Genomic DNA, 15070 nt, shown 5'->3' with positions numbered 1-15070 from the left:
AGAGAGCTGGGCTTGGGAGGAGAGGCTGTTTCCCCGGAAATCGAACTCCCTTTTCCAGTGACGATGAGGACTGCCTTCCAGGGCTCTAGCTGAAGCAGGGTGGTGACTGGGCACCCCAAACCTGCGCCTGAGGGGACCTGGAAACTGAGCCAGGCACCAAACCCCCAGGAACAGGAGAGTCTTCAATGGAAAAACCTGTTTCTCGTTACAAGCAACCAATTTACAAACATTTGGAATGTGACCCCAAGTCTGTGAGGACTGCTGCCATCGATAAGCTGCAAAAACAGTAACAGCAGAATCTGCTTTTCACACTCACAGAGAGACCTGGGAGTTATTCACAAGTGGACGCCCGGGGTGGAATAAAGAGCAGCTGAAAACATCCTGCTTTGGTGACACTTAGCAGAATTTTTCAAGCTGCATTTAAAAAGATGATCAGCCCACGTTCCCATTCAAATATGTGCTAGAGCTAAAGAACTTTTACCCAGTGTTACCTCATTTAAGAAAACATTTTTTTTAAACCCCCTCCCCAAGGGTAAAAAAAAAAAAAAGTCAGTATTTAAGCCAAGGTATCCATTTGAAACAGGAACAAACAGAAAGAATTCACTTCGCAGGTAGTGGGTTTTAAGCAGAGATTATTAAACACGTCTCTGGAGAAGTCTCAATGTGAAACCACGGAGCAGTAACGGGAAAGAAATGTGCACAAGCCCAGCTGCGACATGGCCAGGGCTGCAGTCCTGCGGAAGGCTGGCAGAAAGGACCTGCACCAACGTGGAGGCTCTCCTAAGACGGCAGAGGGTACGTGCTAATGCATATCTCCCCTCAGAACACCGCGGAGCATTTGCTAAGTTATGCCCACGTGTCACCACGCGGAGAAGCGCTGCAAGATACAACCACCATTTCCTACTGGACCAAGAGGCCGAGTTTCACCTGGAGAGGAACTACATGAGCTAGGTTCCAGGCACTGGGATGACTACCCCAGAGCAACAGTGAGGACCCCCACAGCAGCCATGGAGGAGGGGGTCTGCCCCGAGGCCAACTTTAACCTTAACTACTAAGAAATCAATTCCAATTTGCTAACAACACCAAGACTTCAACACCACTAGCCCAGCTGAGCTAACTTCTCATGTATGCGTCTGGTCACAGCAGCCATTATTCCAAAACTTCCTCCTTTAAAGGTCAGTCGCAGCCTGACCGTGTGTCAGCTAGGGCCCTTTTCTCTGTAACAGGTGGCTTCCATGTGTAACTATGTATCTCAGGGCAGCTAACTGGCCTACAAACAAATGTGGCAGTAAACTCTCCCTCCAAACCCCCTACCCGCTTCCAAAAACGGGTAAAAAAAGAATATGAGGCTTTCCGCGTCCACTGTAAGCCCAGCCTCACTCTCCTCTGAGTAGTAATTTCTCCAAGTGCTCAATTCCGGGGTAATAAGACCATCTCTGTTGCAAGGGAAGAATAGGAACCCCACAAACCCCACCACAAACTCAAAATTCAGCTCAAAGTGGCCTAAACTTCATTCTGAAAAGTAACTTGCTAACTCCAGGGATAACTGTTGACTGTTCACTAATCTTTCATAACTTTTCACCCCCCTTTTTTTAAGAAACCAAAGTTTAAAAAATAAATAAAAGCTGTATTTTCCATCATCTTAAACAGTCTAGAGAAGGTTGGTTAGAAAATTCTCGTAATTGGCAGTTCCCCAGCCCCGGGACTCCCGGCCATGGCAGGGCACTAACAGCCCTCAGTGGGACCAGCGATTATACAATCATGGTTCCCAGAGCAAAAGACTCCACTAGAATAATCCACCCGGAGACAATGACATCATGTGAACAACTAGACAGGAAGTTAGGCTCAGAGAAGTGAAGGGTAAAGTCTTGAAAGCCAATACTGGATGACCACCCTCCATTCCCCAGAGCCAAAAAAGAAAAAAACAACAAAGTCACCTTCTGCAGAAAAGCTACTTTAAAGAAAAAAAGGGAAACTCACATGGAGGAAATCTATCAGCAAATGAAACCAAAACCCCCCAACTCCACGGCCATTCGTGCGGGTGAGACTTCCCACACCAAGGGCCCCTCTAAAGCCCCGCTGGTGGAACTTTGAGGAAAACGTGCAGTGGGAACAAAGCAAAGCTGTAGTTCCTGCGTCCTCCAACTTTCGCAGGCGCACCGCTGAGAGGGCAGGCGCTGGGCGTGAGGGTTCCCGCAGCGTGTCACCTGGGCGGGTCGCGGAGGCCAGCCGCTCGCACACAAAGCCGCCCCGGACTTGGTGACAGCCACAAGTGGTCTGGTGGCGGACGCCAGCCAGCACCCGGCCGCCCGGTCCCCTCGCGCCCCCCGCCCGCGCGCACGACCCCCGGTCTCTTATCCTTCGCCACCACGCCGGCAACTTTCCCACGGGGACAGGCGGACCCAAGCCCAGAGCAGAGGCGACTTGGGGACCCCGGCCCCTCCCCGAGCGCCCCTGCCCCCCACCCCGCCCGCCGCGCGCTGGGGCACCGCCACCGAAGCCTGCGCCCAGGCGGGCCACCCACCTGCACAGCTCGGGGAACTCGGCGCCCTGGGTCCCCGCCGTCCCCGGGGCCCAGACCAGCAGCAGCAGCTGCAGCAGGAGCAGGGAGCGCGGCGGGCGGCCGACGGGCGCGGGCCCCAGGTGGGCGCTCGGGCCGCCGGCGGCCCCCATCGCGCCGGGCCCGGGCTGCGTGGCAGGAGCAGGGCTAGCGGCGCGCGGCTGCCGGGGGCCGCGACCGGGACATGGTTGTGCCGCCAGGGCGAAGACGGAGGCGGAGGGGAGCCCTGAGAGCTGGAGCAGAGCAGGAGCCCAAGAGGCGCGCGGCTCGTCTGGGCTCGGCGGCGGCCCCGGGACCGGTCACGTGATCGCCGGCCGGCACCGCCCCCTCCCCCGCCCCGCTCACATGACTCCCTTGTTCAGGTGATTCCCCGCCCGCCGGGCTCCGCCCAGGCCCGGTCACATGAGCGCGGCTCGCGCGGGGCAGGAAGCGGCGCGGCTGGCGCGCGGGCGCAGGTGCGGGGCCGAGGCCTGTGTCCCGGCCGCAGCCCCCGCGGGGAGCTGGCCCCCGCCTCAGTTTCTCCCGGCGCGCGCTGTGAGTCGCGATGTGGGTGCTTCCCAGCTTGGAGTTACCGTTTCCCACCCTCGACCGACAAGGAGGGGCAAATAAGGCTTAGACCACCGCACAGCCCTGTGACTTCGGGTCCTTGATGAATGGAAACCCACTTTTCTTGCCCTACGGAGGCAGATCGCGGAGCCCCCCACGAGGCTTTCCAACCATTGCCCGGCGGAGCCTCTCACAACCTTATGTGGCAATGTTATTTCCCAAGCATGGGCTTCCTACAATAAGGCGGCACAAATATAGGAACTTGAAATGTAAAGGAGGCAAAATGTAACTGTCAAGTGAGTGCCATTCAGCAAAACTTTATTAAGCCCTCTATTCAAGTATTTTATTAAACCCATGCTATGTGAATAACTGAGCTAGGCACAGTGAAAATAAGGTAAATCTGAAAAGATGAACTCAAAGTTTGCCTTATACAGAATAATCTGATTATTATACAAAATAGTCACGATGGTAACTGCCCATCTTTTTTTAATGCTTACTCCATACCAGACACTGTGCTAGCACTTAACATGCATGAAGCAGGAACCGTGTTATAATGAGGAACGGAGGTTCAAAGATGTTAAGTAACTCACCCAAAGCCACTTTGATGTGGCAAAGCAGGAATTCAAACACATGCGATAATAGCTAACATTTACTGAGCAGGTAATTATGTGCCAAGGATGGTTGTGGTGCTTTGATTTAGCTCAGTTAATTTTAAACAATCCTATAAGAGAGATCTTTACAGCACCAGTTTTACAGATAAGAAAACTGAAGCACAGGTCACACGGCTAGTAAGTGGAGAAGCCAGAGTTTAAGCCCAAGCTAGGCAGCCCCAGAGCGTGTGGCTTGGCTGCGAAGTTACATTGCCAAAGAGGAATATAGCCTAAGAAAGGAAGGTTGTGGTGGTGGCTCAAAGAGGGTGCTCAGATGTCCAACTGTGGGCATCATGAAAGAGTTTATATTTTGCAACTCCAGTGTTATAATTGATACAGGCAAAGATCATCACCAGGTAAAAAATAATTGCAAGCCAGAATACTCACTTCATCATGAAGGATATTTCCCTAATAAAGCAAAAATATCTTTAAAATGGAAAGATCTGGCAGAACCACCTTGATCAAGTGATTAAAGTTTGTATCACCAATATTTGGAAAAACTAACATTTTCTGCTTCCTAAAGTGATGCAATGAAAAATACTCCTCAAGGATGATATTTAAAATAGAGTATAATGTGACTCAGATGCAGATGTAAAATGAACATGTGTCAAAGATAATACTTAACTCATTAATGTGAGAACCAGTAACGTGTTCCAACTGATTCAAAAGAGAATCCAAAGACAATCCAACACAGACACATACAGTCAGGAATGCTGAAGTTAAGTTGCCTAATAGACGGAAGATTAGTCAGTACCCACAGGTCAAACAGATGTCAAAGGAAAAAAATTTGCATTTCTAAAGACAAGAATGCTAGACATTACCATCAGTATTCCACAATTTAGAGAGTTGTAAAGTAGCTCAAAGATAATGAAGGCCCTAAACCCCATAGAATCAGATAACTCACAAAGTTGCATTAGACAGCATCTAGCTTTCCACTGAAGTTACCCAATAAGTTTTTTGGTCCATTTTAAAGTCTTTCACAATTTCCTCCTATAGTACACAATATCACTTATGTGATATTATTGCCAGGATGTTTAACCTAAATCTAATAAAAATGAAACTATCAAATCCAGATTGCAAAACATTCTACAGGAAAACTGAACTGGACAACTCAAAAATGTCAATATTCTGAAAGACTTCCCTCCTTACCCTCCCCTTCCACACACACCAAAAAAAAAAAAAAACGAGAGTAAGCAACAGACTGAGGCCAGATCTGGCCAGGTAGCTGTTTTGTAAATAAAGTTTTACTGGATTGTAGCATCATCTACTTATGTATTCCTATGGCTGCTTTTGCCTACAATGGCAGAATTGACAGTAGCAACAGAGCCTGAAGTATTTTACCATCTGGCCTCTACAGAAAAAGTTTGCCAACCCTTGTTCTAGATCAGCAGTTCTCAAAAGTGTGGTGCTTGTACCAGCAGCTTTGGCATCACCTGCCAGCTTCTTAGAAATGACAAGTCACAGGCCCCAATCTGACCTATTGACTCAAAATCTTTGGCGATGGGCCCCAGAAAATTGTTTCAGTAAGCTTTCCAGGAGATTCTCATGCACATGATGGTATGAGAACCGCTGTTGCAGAAGAGGGAGCGAGAGGATGGTCATGTCCCAGGTCTCTGATGAGTTCCTGGGATGGGCTACCAGGTGAGGGTCCTTGGCTCCACTCAGGAAAGAATTCAAGAGGGAGGCATAGTAAAGAGAAAGCGAGTTTATATAGAGAGATACACATCCCATAGACAGAATGCAGCTCTCAGAAGGTGAGAGTGGCCCCGGGGTGTGGAGGTGGTTAGTTTTTATGGGCTGGGTAATCTCATAGGCTAACAAGTGGGAGGAGTATTCCAACTACTTGGGGGAAGGGGTGGGGGTTTCCAGGAATTGGGCCACCAGCCACTTTTTGGCCTATTATGGTCAACCTCAGAATTGTCATGGCGCCTGTGGGTGTGTCCTTAGGCATATGCTAATAATGTATTACAATGAGCATATAAGGCTCAAGGTCACTGGAAGGCAAATCTTCTGCCATCTTGGGCATAGTTGGTTCAAAGCAGTTTTTGTTGTATCCTCAAGGGCTCTGTCATTCTTTTCATAGTTGTGCCCTGCCACCTTCCGTCTTGTCTCACCACTGTCCTGAATTAAAGGAGACTAAAGAGGCAAGACAACAAAATGTGATGCATGACCTTTAACTGCAGCCCAGATCCCAAAAAAGGAAGGTGTAAGGGACACTTGGGGATAATTGGGGAAACTTGAATGTAAATTGTATATCAGAAACCCTAATGGTAGAGGATGTAACTCTCCTGTACTTCATTTAAATTTTGCAGCAAACTTTTGAGAAAATAGAGACTTAGAGATGTTAGCTCAAGACCCCATGTTGTGGGTTGTATTATGTCCCCTAAAAAAGATATGTTGACGTCCTAATCCCCATTTCTTTGGAATATGACCTTATTTGAAAATACAGTTGTTGCAGAGTAATTTGTTGTCATTAGATCATACTACAGGAGGGTGGGCTCAGTCCAATATGACCAGTGCCCCTGTAAGAAATGGAGTAGAGACACTGAGACACACAGGGAGGAGATGGCCTTATGAGGAAGGAAGAGTGATGTATCTGCAGGCCAAGGAATTTTTGAGTGAAAATCACATGGGAATTCAGAGAAACAACTCTGGTCAAAGATTATGCTAAATTCTGGACTTATAGAATGTGATCCTTCCCTCAAGTAGTTCATGGTTTAGTAGGGGAGATAGTCAATTTTAATATAAGTTTGGAAAAATTGTATTGGGGTCAGCTCCTACAGGATCTTAAATGGTCACCTAAGAAATTTAGATTTAATTGGATATAAAGTGAGGAACAATAATGGCTGACAAAATACTACCTATTAAAGAGTTGCTGTGTGTCAAAAACCATTCCTGTATTTTATGATTTACTCTATAGAAATCCTCTGAGCATAGTAATCCTATCAGCATTGAAAAGATGAGAAATTCAGGTATAAAGAAACTAAACACCTTCCCTGAGGTCTTGCAATTAGTAAGAGCTTCGATGTGAATGATATGATCTAGTGTGAAAGTCCATGATTTTAACTCATAAACTTCCTTCTCATTGGGAGATTTGGAGCATGAGAGAGAGAGTTAGTTCACAGTTATACTTCAGGAAAATCCATCTAGCTGCAGGATGGACTGAAAGCCACTTTAATAAAAGCAACAGAATTAAGGTGACAAAAGAGACAGTGGAAAGGCTTTTGCCTTCTCCAGGAACACCCAGTTGCCACTTGGTTAACACCTGGCCAAGAGTAGAACTCCAGTCTTGTGACTCTGTAGGCCACTTAGGAGCCCTGTGACTACCTGGAGTGGTGGTGGTGGGAACAGAGGGGCTTGGGGATAGAAGTGGATGTGGTTGGCTGCCTTCCCTCAGGCATTGCCCATGCCCTTCTTTGCTGGCAAAGCCCACCTCACACTGAAGAGGCTAAAGGTGTGCGACCCTTGTAACACAGCACTTCTTACAATCAGAGAAAGGGCATATGCCTCAGTCCTGACCATGGAAATTGATGGGAAGTCTCCTGGGATTTTCTGCAAAATATTTTTCTATCTGATAAGAGATGCAAAGGAAATCCTCTCCTGTTCCCCTCCCCCAACTTTTTTTTTTCTGGAAGCAGTACTGTCTGTATAAGGCACTTGTAGCTCATGCAGCTCCTTGCACCTCCAAGAGAAGATATGGCCAACACAGTGGGAGAAAGATGGAAAACATCAGGCTCTTTGGTGACGTTGCTGACCACTTCACCAAAACTCCAGAACTGGCCAGTATCTGATCATTCACTGTGTGACATGATAAATAAATTTGCTTAAGCCACGTGTGTTAGTTAATAATTTATTCCTTCTCAGCTCCAAGTCACCGTTCAATATATGCTATTTTATGAACAAAGGAATTCTTGTAAGTAGTTCTCTTTACAGTGAGTATGGTGTTAAGCTTTCCAAGTAGAACACACTCTGGGGGGAAATTTCAATAGAAGAGATTTTCCAGCTGTTTCCAAGACATCCATGCCACTGGTTGCTGACCACCTGCCTGGCTACCTGCATGCTGGAGGGTGACCTATTGTAACTACAGACCAATCTTTCCACATGAGGGAACATCTCTGCTGTTCAGTGAGCTGAACCACACTTTCTCCAATGAGATCTGAACCCCTTCCAAGCTTGTCCTCCCTTGGTACCAGCCCTAGGGTACCATATGGAGTTCCTTTATATCTTATTGTTTCTCTTTTGTCATAGTTAATAATTCTCCATATTGAGTGTTCCCTGTTTCTATCCTCTGATTGGACCCAGACTGCTACACCATGTTTAGTTGGTTTCTGTGTTACTTGCAGCCCAAAGCATACCAACTGACAATACAATGCAATGCTTGGCAACAGGACAGGACAGACAGAAGTCATCAGCGAAGATTACAGTTTAAAGTTTCTAGATTGGAAAGTTGGTGCTGCCAAGAACAGAAAAAGGAAACAGAAGAAGAAAAATGGATTTGAGGAGAAAGATGCTGTGTCTTTCTGTGCAATAAGGAGTCAGGAATATCCAGGAGGAGGCGCCCTGCAGGCACTGGTAATACAACACTAAGCACGGGCAAGAAGTCAGGGCTGGGAGTAATTACAGGGGAGACATTTGCAAGGACAGGAGCTCTGGTGATGGGAAGGGTAACAACATCAGAGATGAATGAAATAGCCCAGGGTGAGAACACAAGGGATTCTTGGTATATTCATGATCTATTGGAGTATGATAAATTACCTCAAAGTAACAATCATCATTTATTCATTCTCACAAGTTTCTGTGGGTCAGGAATTCAGACAGGGCCCAGTAGGGATGTCTCCTTCCTGCTCCATGACTTCTGGTCCTCAGCTAGAAGATTCGATGGCTCCTGGCTCAAATTGTCTGAAGGCTCATTCACTCCAGCGTCTTATGGTTGGTGCTGTTTGTTGGCTGAGACCTCAGCTGGAGTGCCTTACATGTGGCTTCAACACATGGCCTGAGCTCCTTCAAACATGGTGGCTGGGCTCCAAGTCAAGGAGGGAAAGAATGAGAAGAGGGAGAGAGGGGGACTCAGCTTGAAAGTGCCAGAACACGGGTTTGCATGTGTACTTTTGTCAGGGCAGTCACTAGGCCCTGCCCAGATTCAGGGGGAGGAACCCTGGACCCCAGCTCTCAATGAGCAAGGGGTAGAGGACAAGTATCAAAGTGTGGCCATGTTTGGAAAATGCAGAGTCTTCCCTTGAGGAACACCATTTTTATGGGGAAGAGAGAACAGGCCAGAAAAGCAGCAGAGACATGGAAAGAAAGCTGAGGGCATTCACAGCACGAAGAGGGAAGAGAAAGTTCCTGTGAAGTTCCCCTTGAGAACTGTGTGGAGCTCATTATAAGGCGCACAAGTGAGAATGAACAGCGGGCGCTGCAACGTGGCAACTCCAGCAAGAATTTCACTTTAGGTTGGTGGTTGGAAAGAAAAGGCCTCAGATTAACTACAGACATTCTTTAAGTGCTCCTGAAGTAAGTGAGAAGATGCAAAATACTGTCCTTCAAACAAACCATCATCTGACTCAGGATATGTGCTGTGGTTCCTTAGTTTGTAAAGTTCTCTACAAGGAGAGTCAGGAGCTCATGAATAAATAGAAGCATTAGATTTGTATTAGCAAGACTTCTACAAGTGAGGTCTCTCAAAAAATTATAACAGGAACAGGGTGACCCATTGGACCATCGTCTTTCTCTTCTCTACTCAATCTCCACAAAATGCATAATTCCACGAGAAGACTGTAAAGTTAATTCAACAGACACATATTGAATATTTATTTTTTAATTGATGCTATACTTGGCACTAAGAGTGCAGAGAAGGCACAGTCCCTGCCTCAAGGGACTCAGAGATTTAAGAAGAAAGAGAAGAAACCAAGGATTTACTACTTAGTGTGATAAGGAGGTAGGTAATTACCTACAGAGAACTAAGGGAGATAGAATTTGCTCTAAGAGGGATTCCCAAAGGAGATAATTTGAGCTTATTTAGCCAGAACACAAGTGAGAGTAAAGGATTGGGGGCTGGGGAAGGGGGGTCTCTAGTAAGGGAAGCTCAGGCCAGATTTTGAGGAACTTTGTGCTTTGCTAAAGAAAGGATGAGTCAGAAAGAGAAAGACAAGTACCATATATCACTTATATGTGGACTCTAAAATATGGCACAGATGAACATATCTACGAAACAGAAACAGACTCACAGACAGAGAGAACAGACTATTGGTTTCCAAGGGGAGGGGGGAGGGATGGAATGGGAATTTAGGATTAGCAGATGTAAACTATTACATATAGAATGGATAAACAACAAGGTCCTACTGTAGAGCACAGGGAACTATATTCAATATCCTGTGACAAACCATAATGGAAAAGAATATGAAAAAGAATATATGCATATAACTGTGTCACTTTGCTGCATAGCAGAAATTAACACATTGTAAATCTACTATACTTCAATAAAATTGAAAAAATAATAATAATAATAATAAAGAGAAAGGAAACTCGGAAGGATTTTTAGCTGAGTGGCCATACAATCAGATTTTTATTTTAGCCAGGCTGACCACCCTGTGAAGGACACTGACCACCCTGTGAAGGACAAGTGTGGGGGCATGTGAGGGGGACTTACTGGAGGCAGGGAGGCTGGCTCAGAAACTGTGACATAACCCAGGTGTTATGGGTTGAATTGTATCCCTCAAAAAGATGTTAAAGTCCCAATCCTCAGAATGTGATCTTATTTGCAAACAGTTGTTGCAGATGCAGTTAGTTAGGATGAAGTCATTCTGCAGTAGGGTGGGCCCCTGATCCAATATGACAGGTGTCCTTATGGACAGAACATCCTGTGAAGAGGCAGACGCACACCAGGAGAATGCCAAGTGAAGGCTAGAGTTATGCTGCCACGAGCCAAGGGACCACCGGAAGTTAGGAGAGACATCTGGAACAGACCCTTCCCTAGAGCCTTCAGATGGAGCATGGTACTGCCAGTACCTTGATCTCAGACTTTGGGCCTCTAGAACTGTGAGACAATAAATTTCACTTGCTCTAAGCCGCTCAGTTTGTGGTACTTGGTTAAAGCAGCCCCAGGAAACTGGTCCACCAGCGTAGAATGATGAATGTTCATGTGAAGGCAGCAGCAATGGGAACAGAGAACAGGAAGAAGTGCAAACTCATCAACATGCTGGGGACCAGCTGTGGAGTTTGGAAGGGAGACGAATTAGGATGAATCCCAGGTTTCTGGTAGGATGACTGGGTGTTTGGTGATGCTATCCACTGGAAAAGAGAAAATCCTGCTAAAATGCACGCTCTAAGACTGTGTTTTGCTCATGCTGGATCCCAGGGCCAGAACAGTGACAGCTTAGTACCTAGATATTTATTGAATGAATGGAAAAACTAATCAAAATAGGGAAAAGAGGAAGAAAATCTATCTATAATACACACATAGAAATTTTCAACATTTCCCTTATCTCATCAAGTTTTGTTTGTTTTTAAAGATATATTAATTTATTTATTTGTCTGTGTTGGGTCTTAGATGCTGTGCGCGGGCTTTCTCTAGTTGCAGCGAGCAGGGGCTACTCTTCATTCTGGTGCCCGGACTTCTCATTGCCATGGCTTCTCTTGTTGTGGAGCACGGGGTCTAGGTACACAGGCTTCAGTAGCTGTGGCACATGGGCTCAGTAGTTGTGGATCTCAGGCTCTAGAGCACAGGCTCAGTAGTTGTGGCACACGGGCTTTGTTGCTCTGCAGCGTGTGGGATCGTCCCAGACCAGGGCTTGAACCCATGTCTCCTGCATTGGCAGGCAGATTCTTAACCACTGTACCACCAGAGAAGTCCCTCATCAAGTTTTAAAAGTTCCATATAAGTATATATTTTTAGTTCAGCGTTGTTTTCAAAGTTCCCTATTGTCCAGATTCTCTTCCTCCTACCTACTCTTCCCTCCCTTTTCCTCTTCCCTTATTCTAAGGTGCACGTTTTCTTTTTTTATATATATAAATTTATTTATCTATTTTATTTATTTGGCTGTGTTGGGTCTTTGTTGCTGCACGCAGGCTTTCTCTAGTTGCAGCAATCAGGGGCTACTCTTCATTCTGGTGTGCAGGCTTCTCATTGCAGTGGCTTCTCTTGTTGCGGAGCACGGGCTCCAGGCATGGGCTCAGTAGTTGTGGTGCATGGGCTTAGTTGCTCTGCCACATGTGGGATCTTCCTGGCCCAGGGATCAAACCCATGTCCCCTGCATTGGCAGGTGGATTCTTAACCACTGCACCACCAGGGGAGCTCCAGGTGCATATTTCCTAAACCAAAAAATCAGAATCATGGTCCCTTAAAGAAAGTGCACTTAGAGATACCACTACAGTGTATCATAGTAAGTGCTCAATAAAAGCTACTATTGTTATTGTTATCAGAACATTGAGCTAGTACTACTCTGAGAAATCTGGGCTGATTAGTCTAAGGCAATCAAAGATGTCTCTCTCCTGGGCTGTATCAGAAATGGGTGTGCCTAAGACATTACATGCCAGTGAGACACAAGGAGAGGGTTACTGGGGGCCTCCGGGAAATCAGCATCCTTGCTCTTAAGAAAATGCTTTTGCACAAACTAGCCTCTCTCTCTCCCGCCAAGGCATGAACACAGAATCTTATAGGTCCAATCACCACCATCAGCCATCCTACCAGCCTAAGGGAATGTTTAACAATGCAGGTGGTAGAGAGAAGCCTTCCTCTAGACTTCTTTGCATGTGAACTCAAAAAATTTCCAACTTCTCTTTATTAACTCCGAATTGGGTCATCTGTTACTTCAGCTAAAGGCATCCTAAGTGAAACCCCCATTCAAAGGGTGGTCATGAGATCTAAATGGAATAGCAGTGTGTGTGACCGTGGCATGCAAATTATTTAATATAAAGCTCTGCCAATGTGGGTATTGGTAACATTGAAATAACCACCCAAATCCTCTCCAAAATCATCAATGGGTCACTGTCACATTGACTGTCTACACCCTTTTTTCAATAAAAACGAAAATCTTCCTCTTTCTTGAATAATTTTTTTTAGTTGCAAATTATCATTTCTCCTAGCTTGAGATACCCAACCAATATAAGAAAAGACTTGGTGGAAAGAAATCAACAGTAATCATTAGCATGTCAAAGGGATGAAGTAGTGGCATCTGCAGGAGTGGGCGAAGGTTCTTACGGAGTAGTTTCTTTCTTTCTTTCTTTCTTTCTTTCTTTCTTTCTTTCTTTCTTTCTTTCTTTCTTTCTTTCTTTCTTTCTTCTTTCTTTCTTTCTTCCTTCCTTCCTTCCTTCCTTCCTTCCTTCCTTCCTTCCTTCCTTCCTTCCTTCCTTCCTTTCTTTCTTTCTTTTTCTCTCTCTCTCTCTCTCCCCTCCCCCTCCCTTCCTCCCTTCCTTCTTTCCTTCCTTCCTTCCATCCTTCCTCTTCTGGAAAACAGCAATGGGGAAAGTTAAGTTTGAGGAATGTGGGACTAGAGTCAAAAATCATCCTTATTTGACTATCCAACTTCTGCCCCTGAGTAAATCATTATGTACTAGATCTAGGTAGCACTCATAAGTAATATTCTCTAGTATTAAAAGGGTATTAATGGGGACTTGTGGTTATTTATGAAGACCAAAAAGTGCTAAGAAGCTTATAAAGTTAATAGAATGCTCATAGCTTCCTCATTCTCCCTCCCTCTCTCTCCACTCCTCTTGGAGACTGTTCTTTCAATCAGCATTACTTTTTTTTTTTATCTTTCCATGATGACCCAGTTCCATGATGATCTGAAATTTGAAACAAAGAAATAAAGTAATCCCATACATTTCATAACTTATATTGCTGGCAACCACAACATAGGTACAGTATACGAGAGATGGATATTAAATAGCCATTCTAATTTATCAAGAACTTACAAATGTGCCAAATATTATACACATACGGGGTGGCTGACAATTGTTCACCTTCACAACAGCTCTGTAAGGCATCATTGTCTTCATTTTGCATGTGAGCAAATCGCTGTTCCTAAGAGGTTAAAGCAGCAGCCTAAGGTTGTCGGACAAGGGATCAGAGGAACCTAGAGTGGGATACAGATCCGGGAGAGTTCAGAGAAGGTTCGGGGAGAAGAGCTCGGTTGGGAAACTATGAGAGGTATGAGCAGAGGTCATGTTTATGGGGTGCTGCTGGCTGAGGACCAGCTCTGGGGAGGACAGGCCACATTGGAGTGTCAGGACTCCAGACGTGCCTGTTGCACACAAGCAAGGAGAGGGGACAACAAGCTGCTCAGAGGCAGTGGGACCTGTGTCAGCACCTGGACATGTCACGGCTGCACAGCTACCCTCACACCCGGGATGCCAGGACCCGGCTCCCCAATCTGGGTGATGACGAAACTTGGGCTCAGCTCTAGTCTAGTTTCTGATCCCAATTCCTGTCTTTCTTCCTGTAAACCTTTTGTCTTGCCTTTCAGCCCAGCACAAACCCTCCTTCTCCACGATGCGTGGTGGGTCCCTCTGGCCCAGTGGCCTCTGCACTCTTAAAGCCAAGGACACTTCTCTCGTTTGGCATTTGCCATATACTAACTCACTCACATCCTTAGTTAACTTCCCATGGGTGGGCATTTATTTTGGTAAACTCAAAGCCAGGGGCTATCTTTTGTATGATTTTTGTGCCCACATGTTATTTTCTGTGTCCTCCACAGGATGTAATACAACAGTGAAAGGGGGCACAATAGGCTGCCCCAAATGTGCCACTCGGGCGTGTGGCAGTCAGGACCCAGCAGGTTCAAGAAAACCCTTTACTTTTTTTTTTCTTTTTTTGGCTGTTAGGTCTTCGTTGCTGCGCTTGGGCTTTCTCTAGTTGCAGAGAGTGGAGGCTACTCTTTGTTGCGGTGCACGGACTTCCCAGTGCGGCAGCTTCTCTTGTTGTGGAGCATGGGCTCTAGGCACGCGGGCTTCAGTAGTTGCAGTACGTGGGCTCAGTAGTTGTGGTACATGGGCTTAGTTTCTCCGAGGCCTGTGGGATCTTCCCGGACCAGGGCTCGAACCCGTGTCCCCTGCATTGGCAGGCAGATTCTTAACCACTGCACCACCAGGGAAGTCCTGAAAACCGTTTACTTTTCCCTTAACTACCTGAAAATCATTTAGATAGGGGCCTTGCCAGAAAGAGAACTATTTCTAGAGATAACTTTTTATCCAAATGACCTACCTGTAGCAGGGCAAACATCTAATTACGGAACACCTGCTCCCCCTCCTCCCCTTGGAAGCCCCAGGCCCATCCCATTCCTTAGCTCAGGATGGCATATAGGCCCCAACTGCCCTACTT

General features: G+C 46.2%; 1 protein-coding gene across 2 annotated transcripts in view; it reads right to left on the bottom strand.

The window, feature by feature from the left end:
• IGF2R (insulin like growth factor 2 receptor) overlaps window positions 1–2840 on the bottom strand; it is a 104285-nt gene extending 101445 nt beyond the window's left edge. For both annotated transcript variants that reach the window (XM_057738060.1, XM_057738061.1), the window contains exon 1: window positions 2525–2840. In XM_057738060.1, coding sequence (XP_057594043.1) covers window positions 2525–2673 — 149 coding nt within the window. In that variant the 5' untranslated portion in view covers window positions 2674–2840. The remainder of the gene's footprint in view (window positions 1–2524) is intronic.
• Window positions 2841–15070: the final 12230 nt, after the last annotated feature.

This window comes from Hippopotamus amphibius, chromosome 6, assembly GCF_030028045.1.
Source record: "Hippopotamus amphibius kiboko isolate mHipAmp2 chromosome 6, mHipAmp2.hap2, whole genome shotgun sequence".
Classification (NCBI taxonomy): Eukaryota; Metazoa; Chordata; class Mammalia; order Artiodactyla; family Hippopotamidae; genus Hippopotamus; species Hippopotamus amphibius.
The sequence above is the reverse complement of the archived record's forward strand: the minus strand, read 5'-3'. Positions and strand labels throughout refer to the sequence as shown.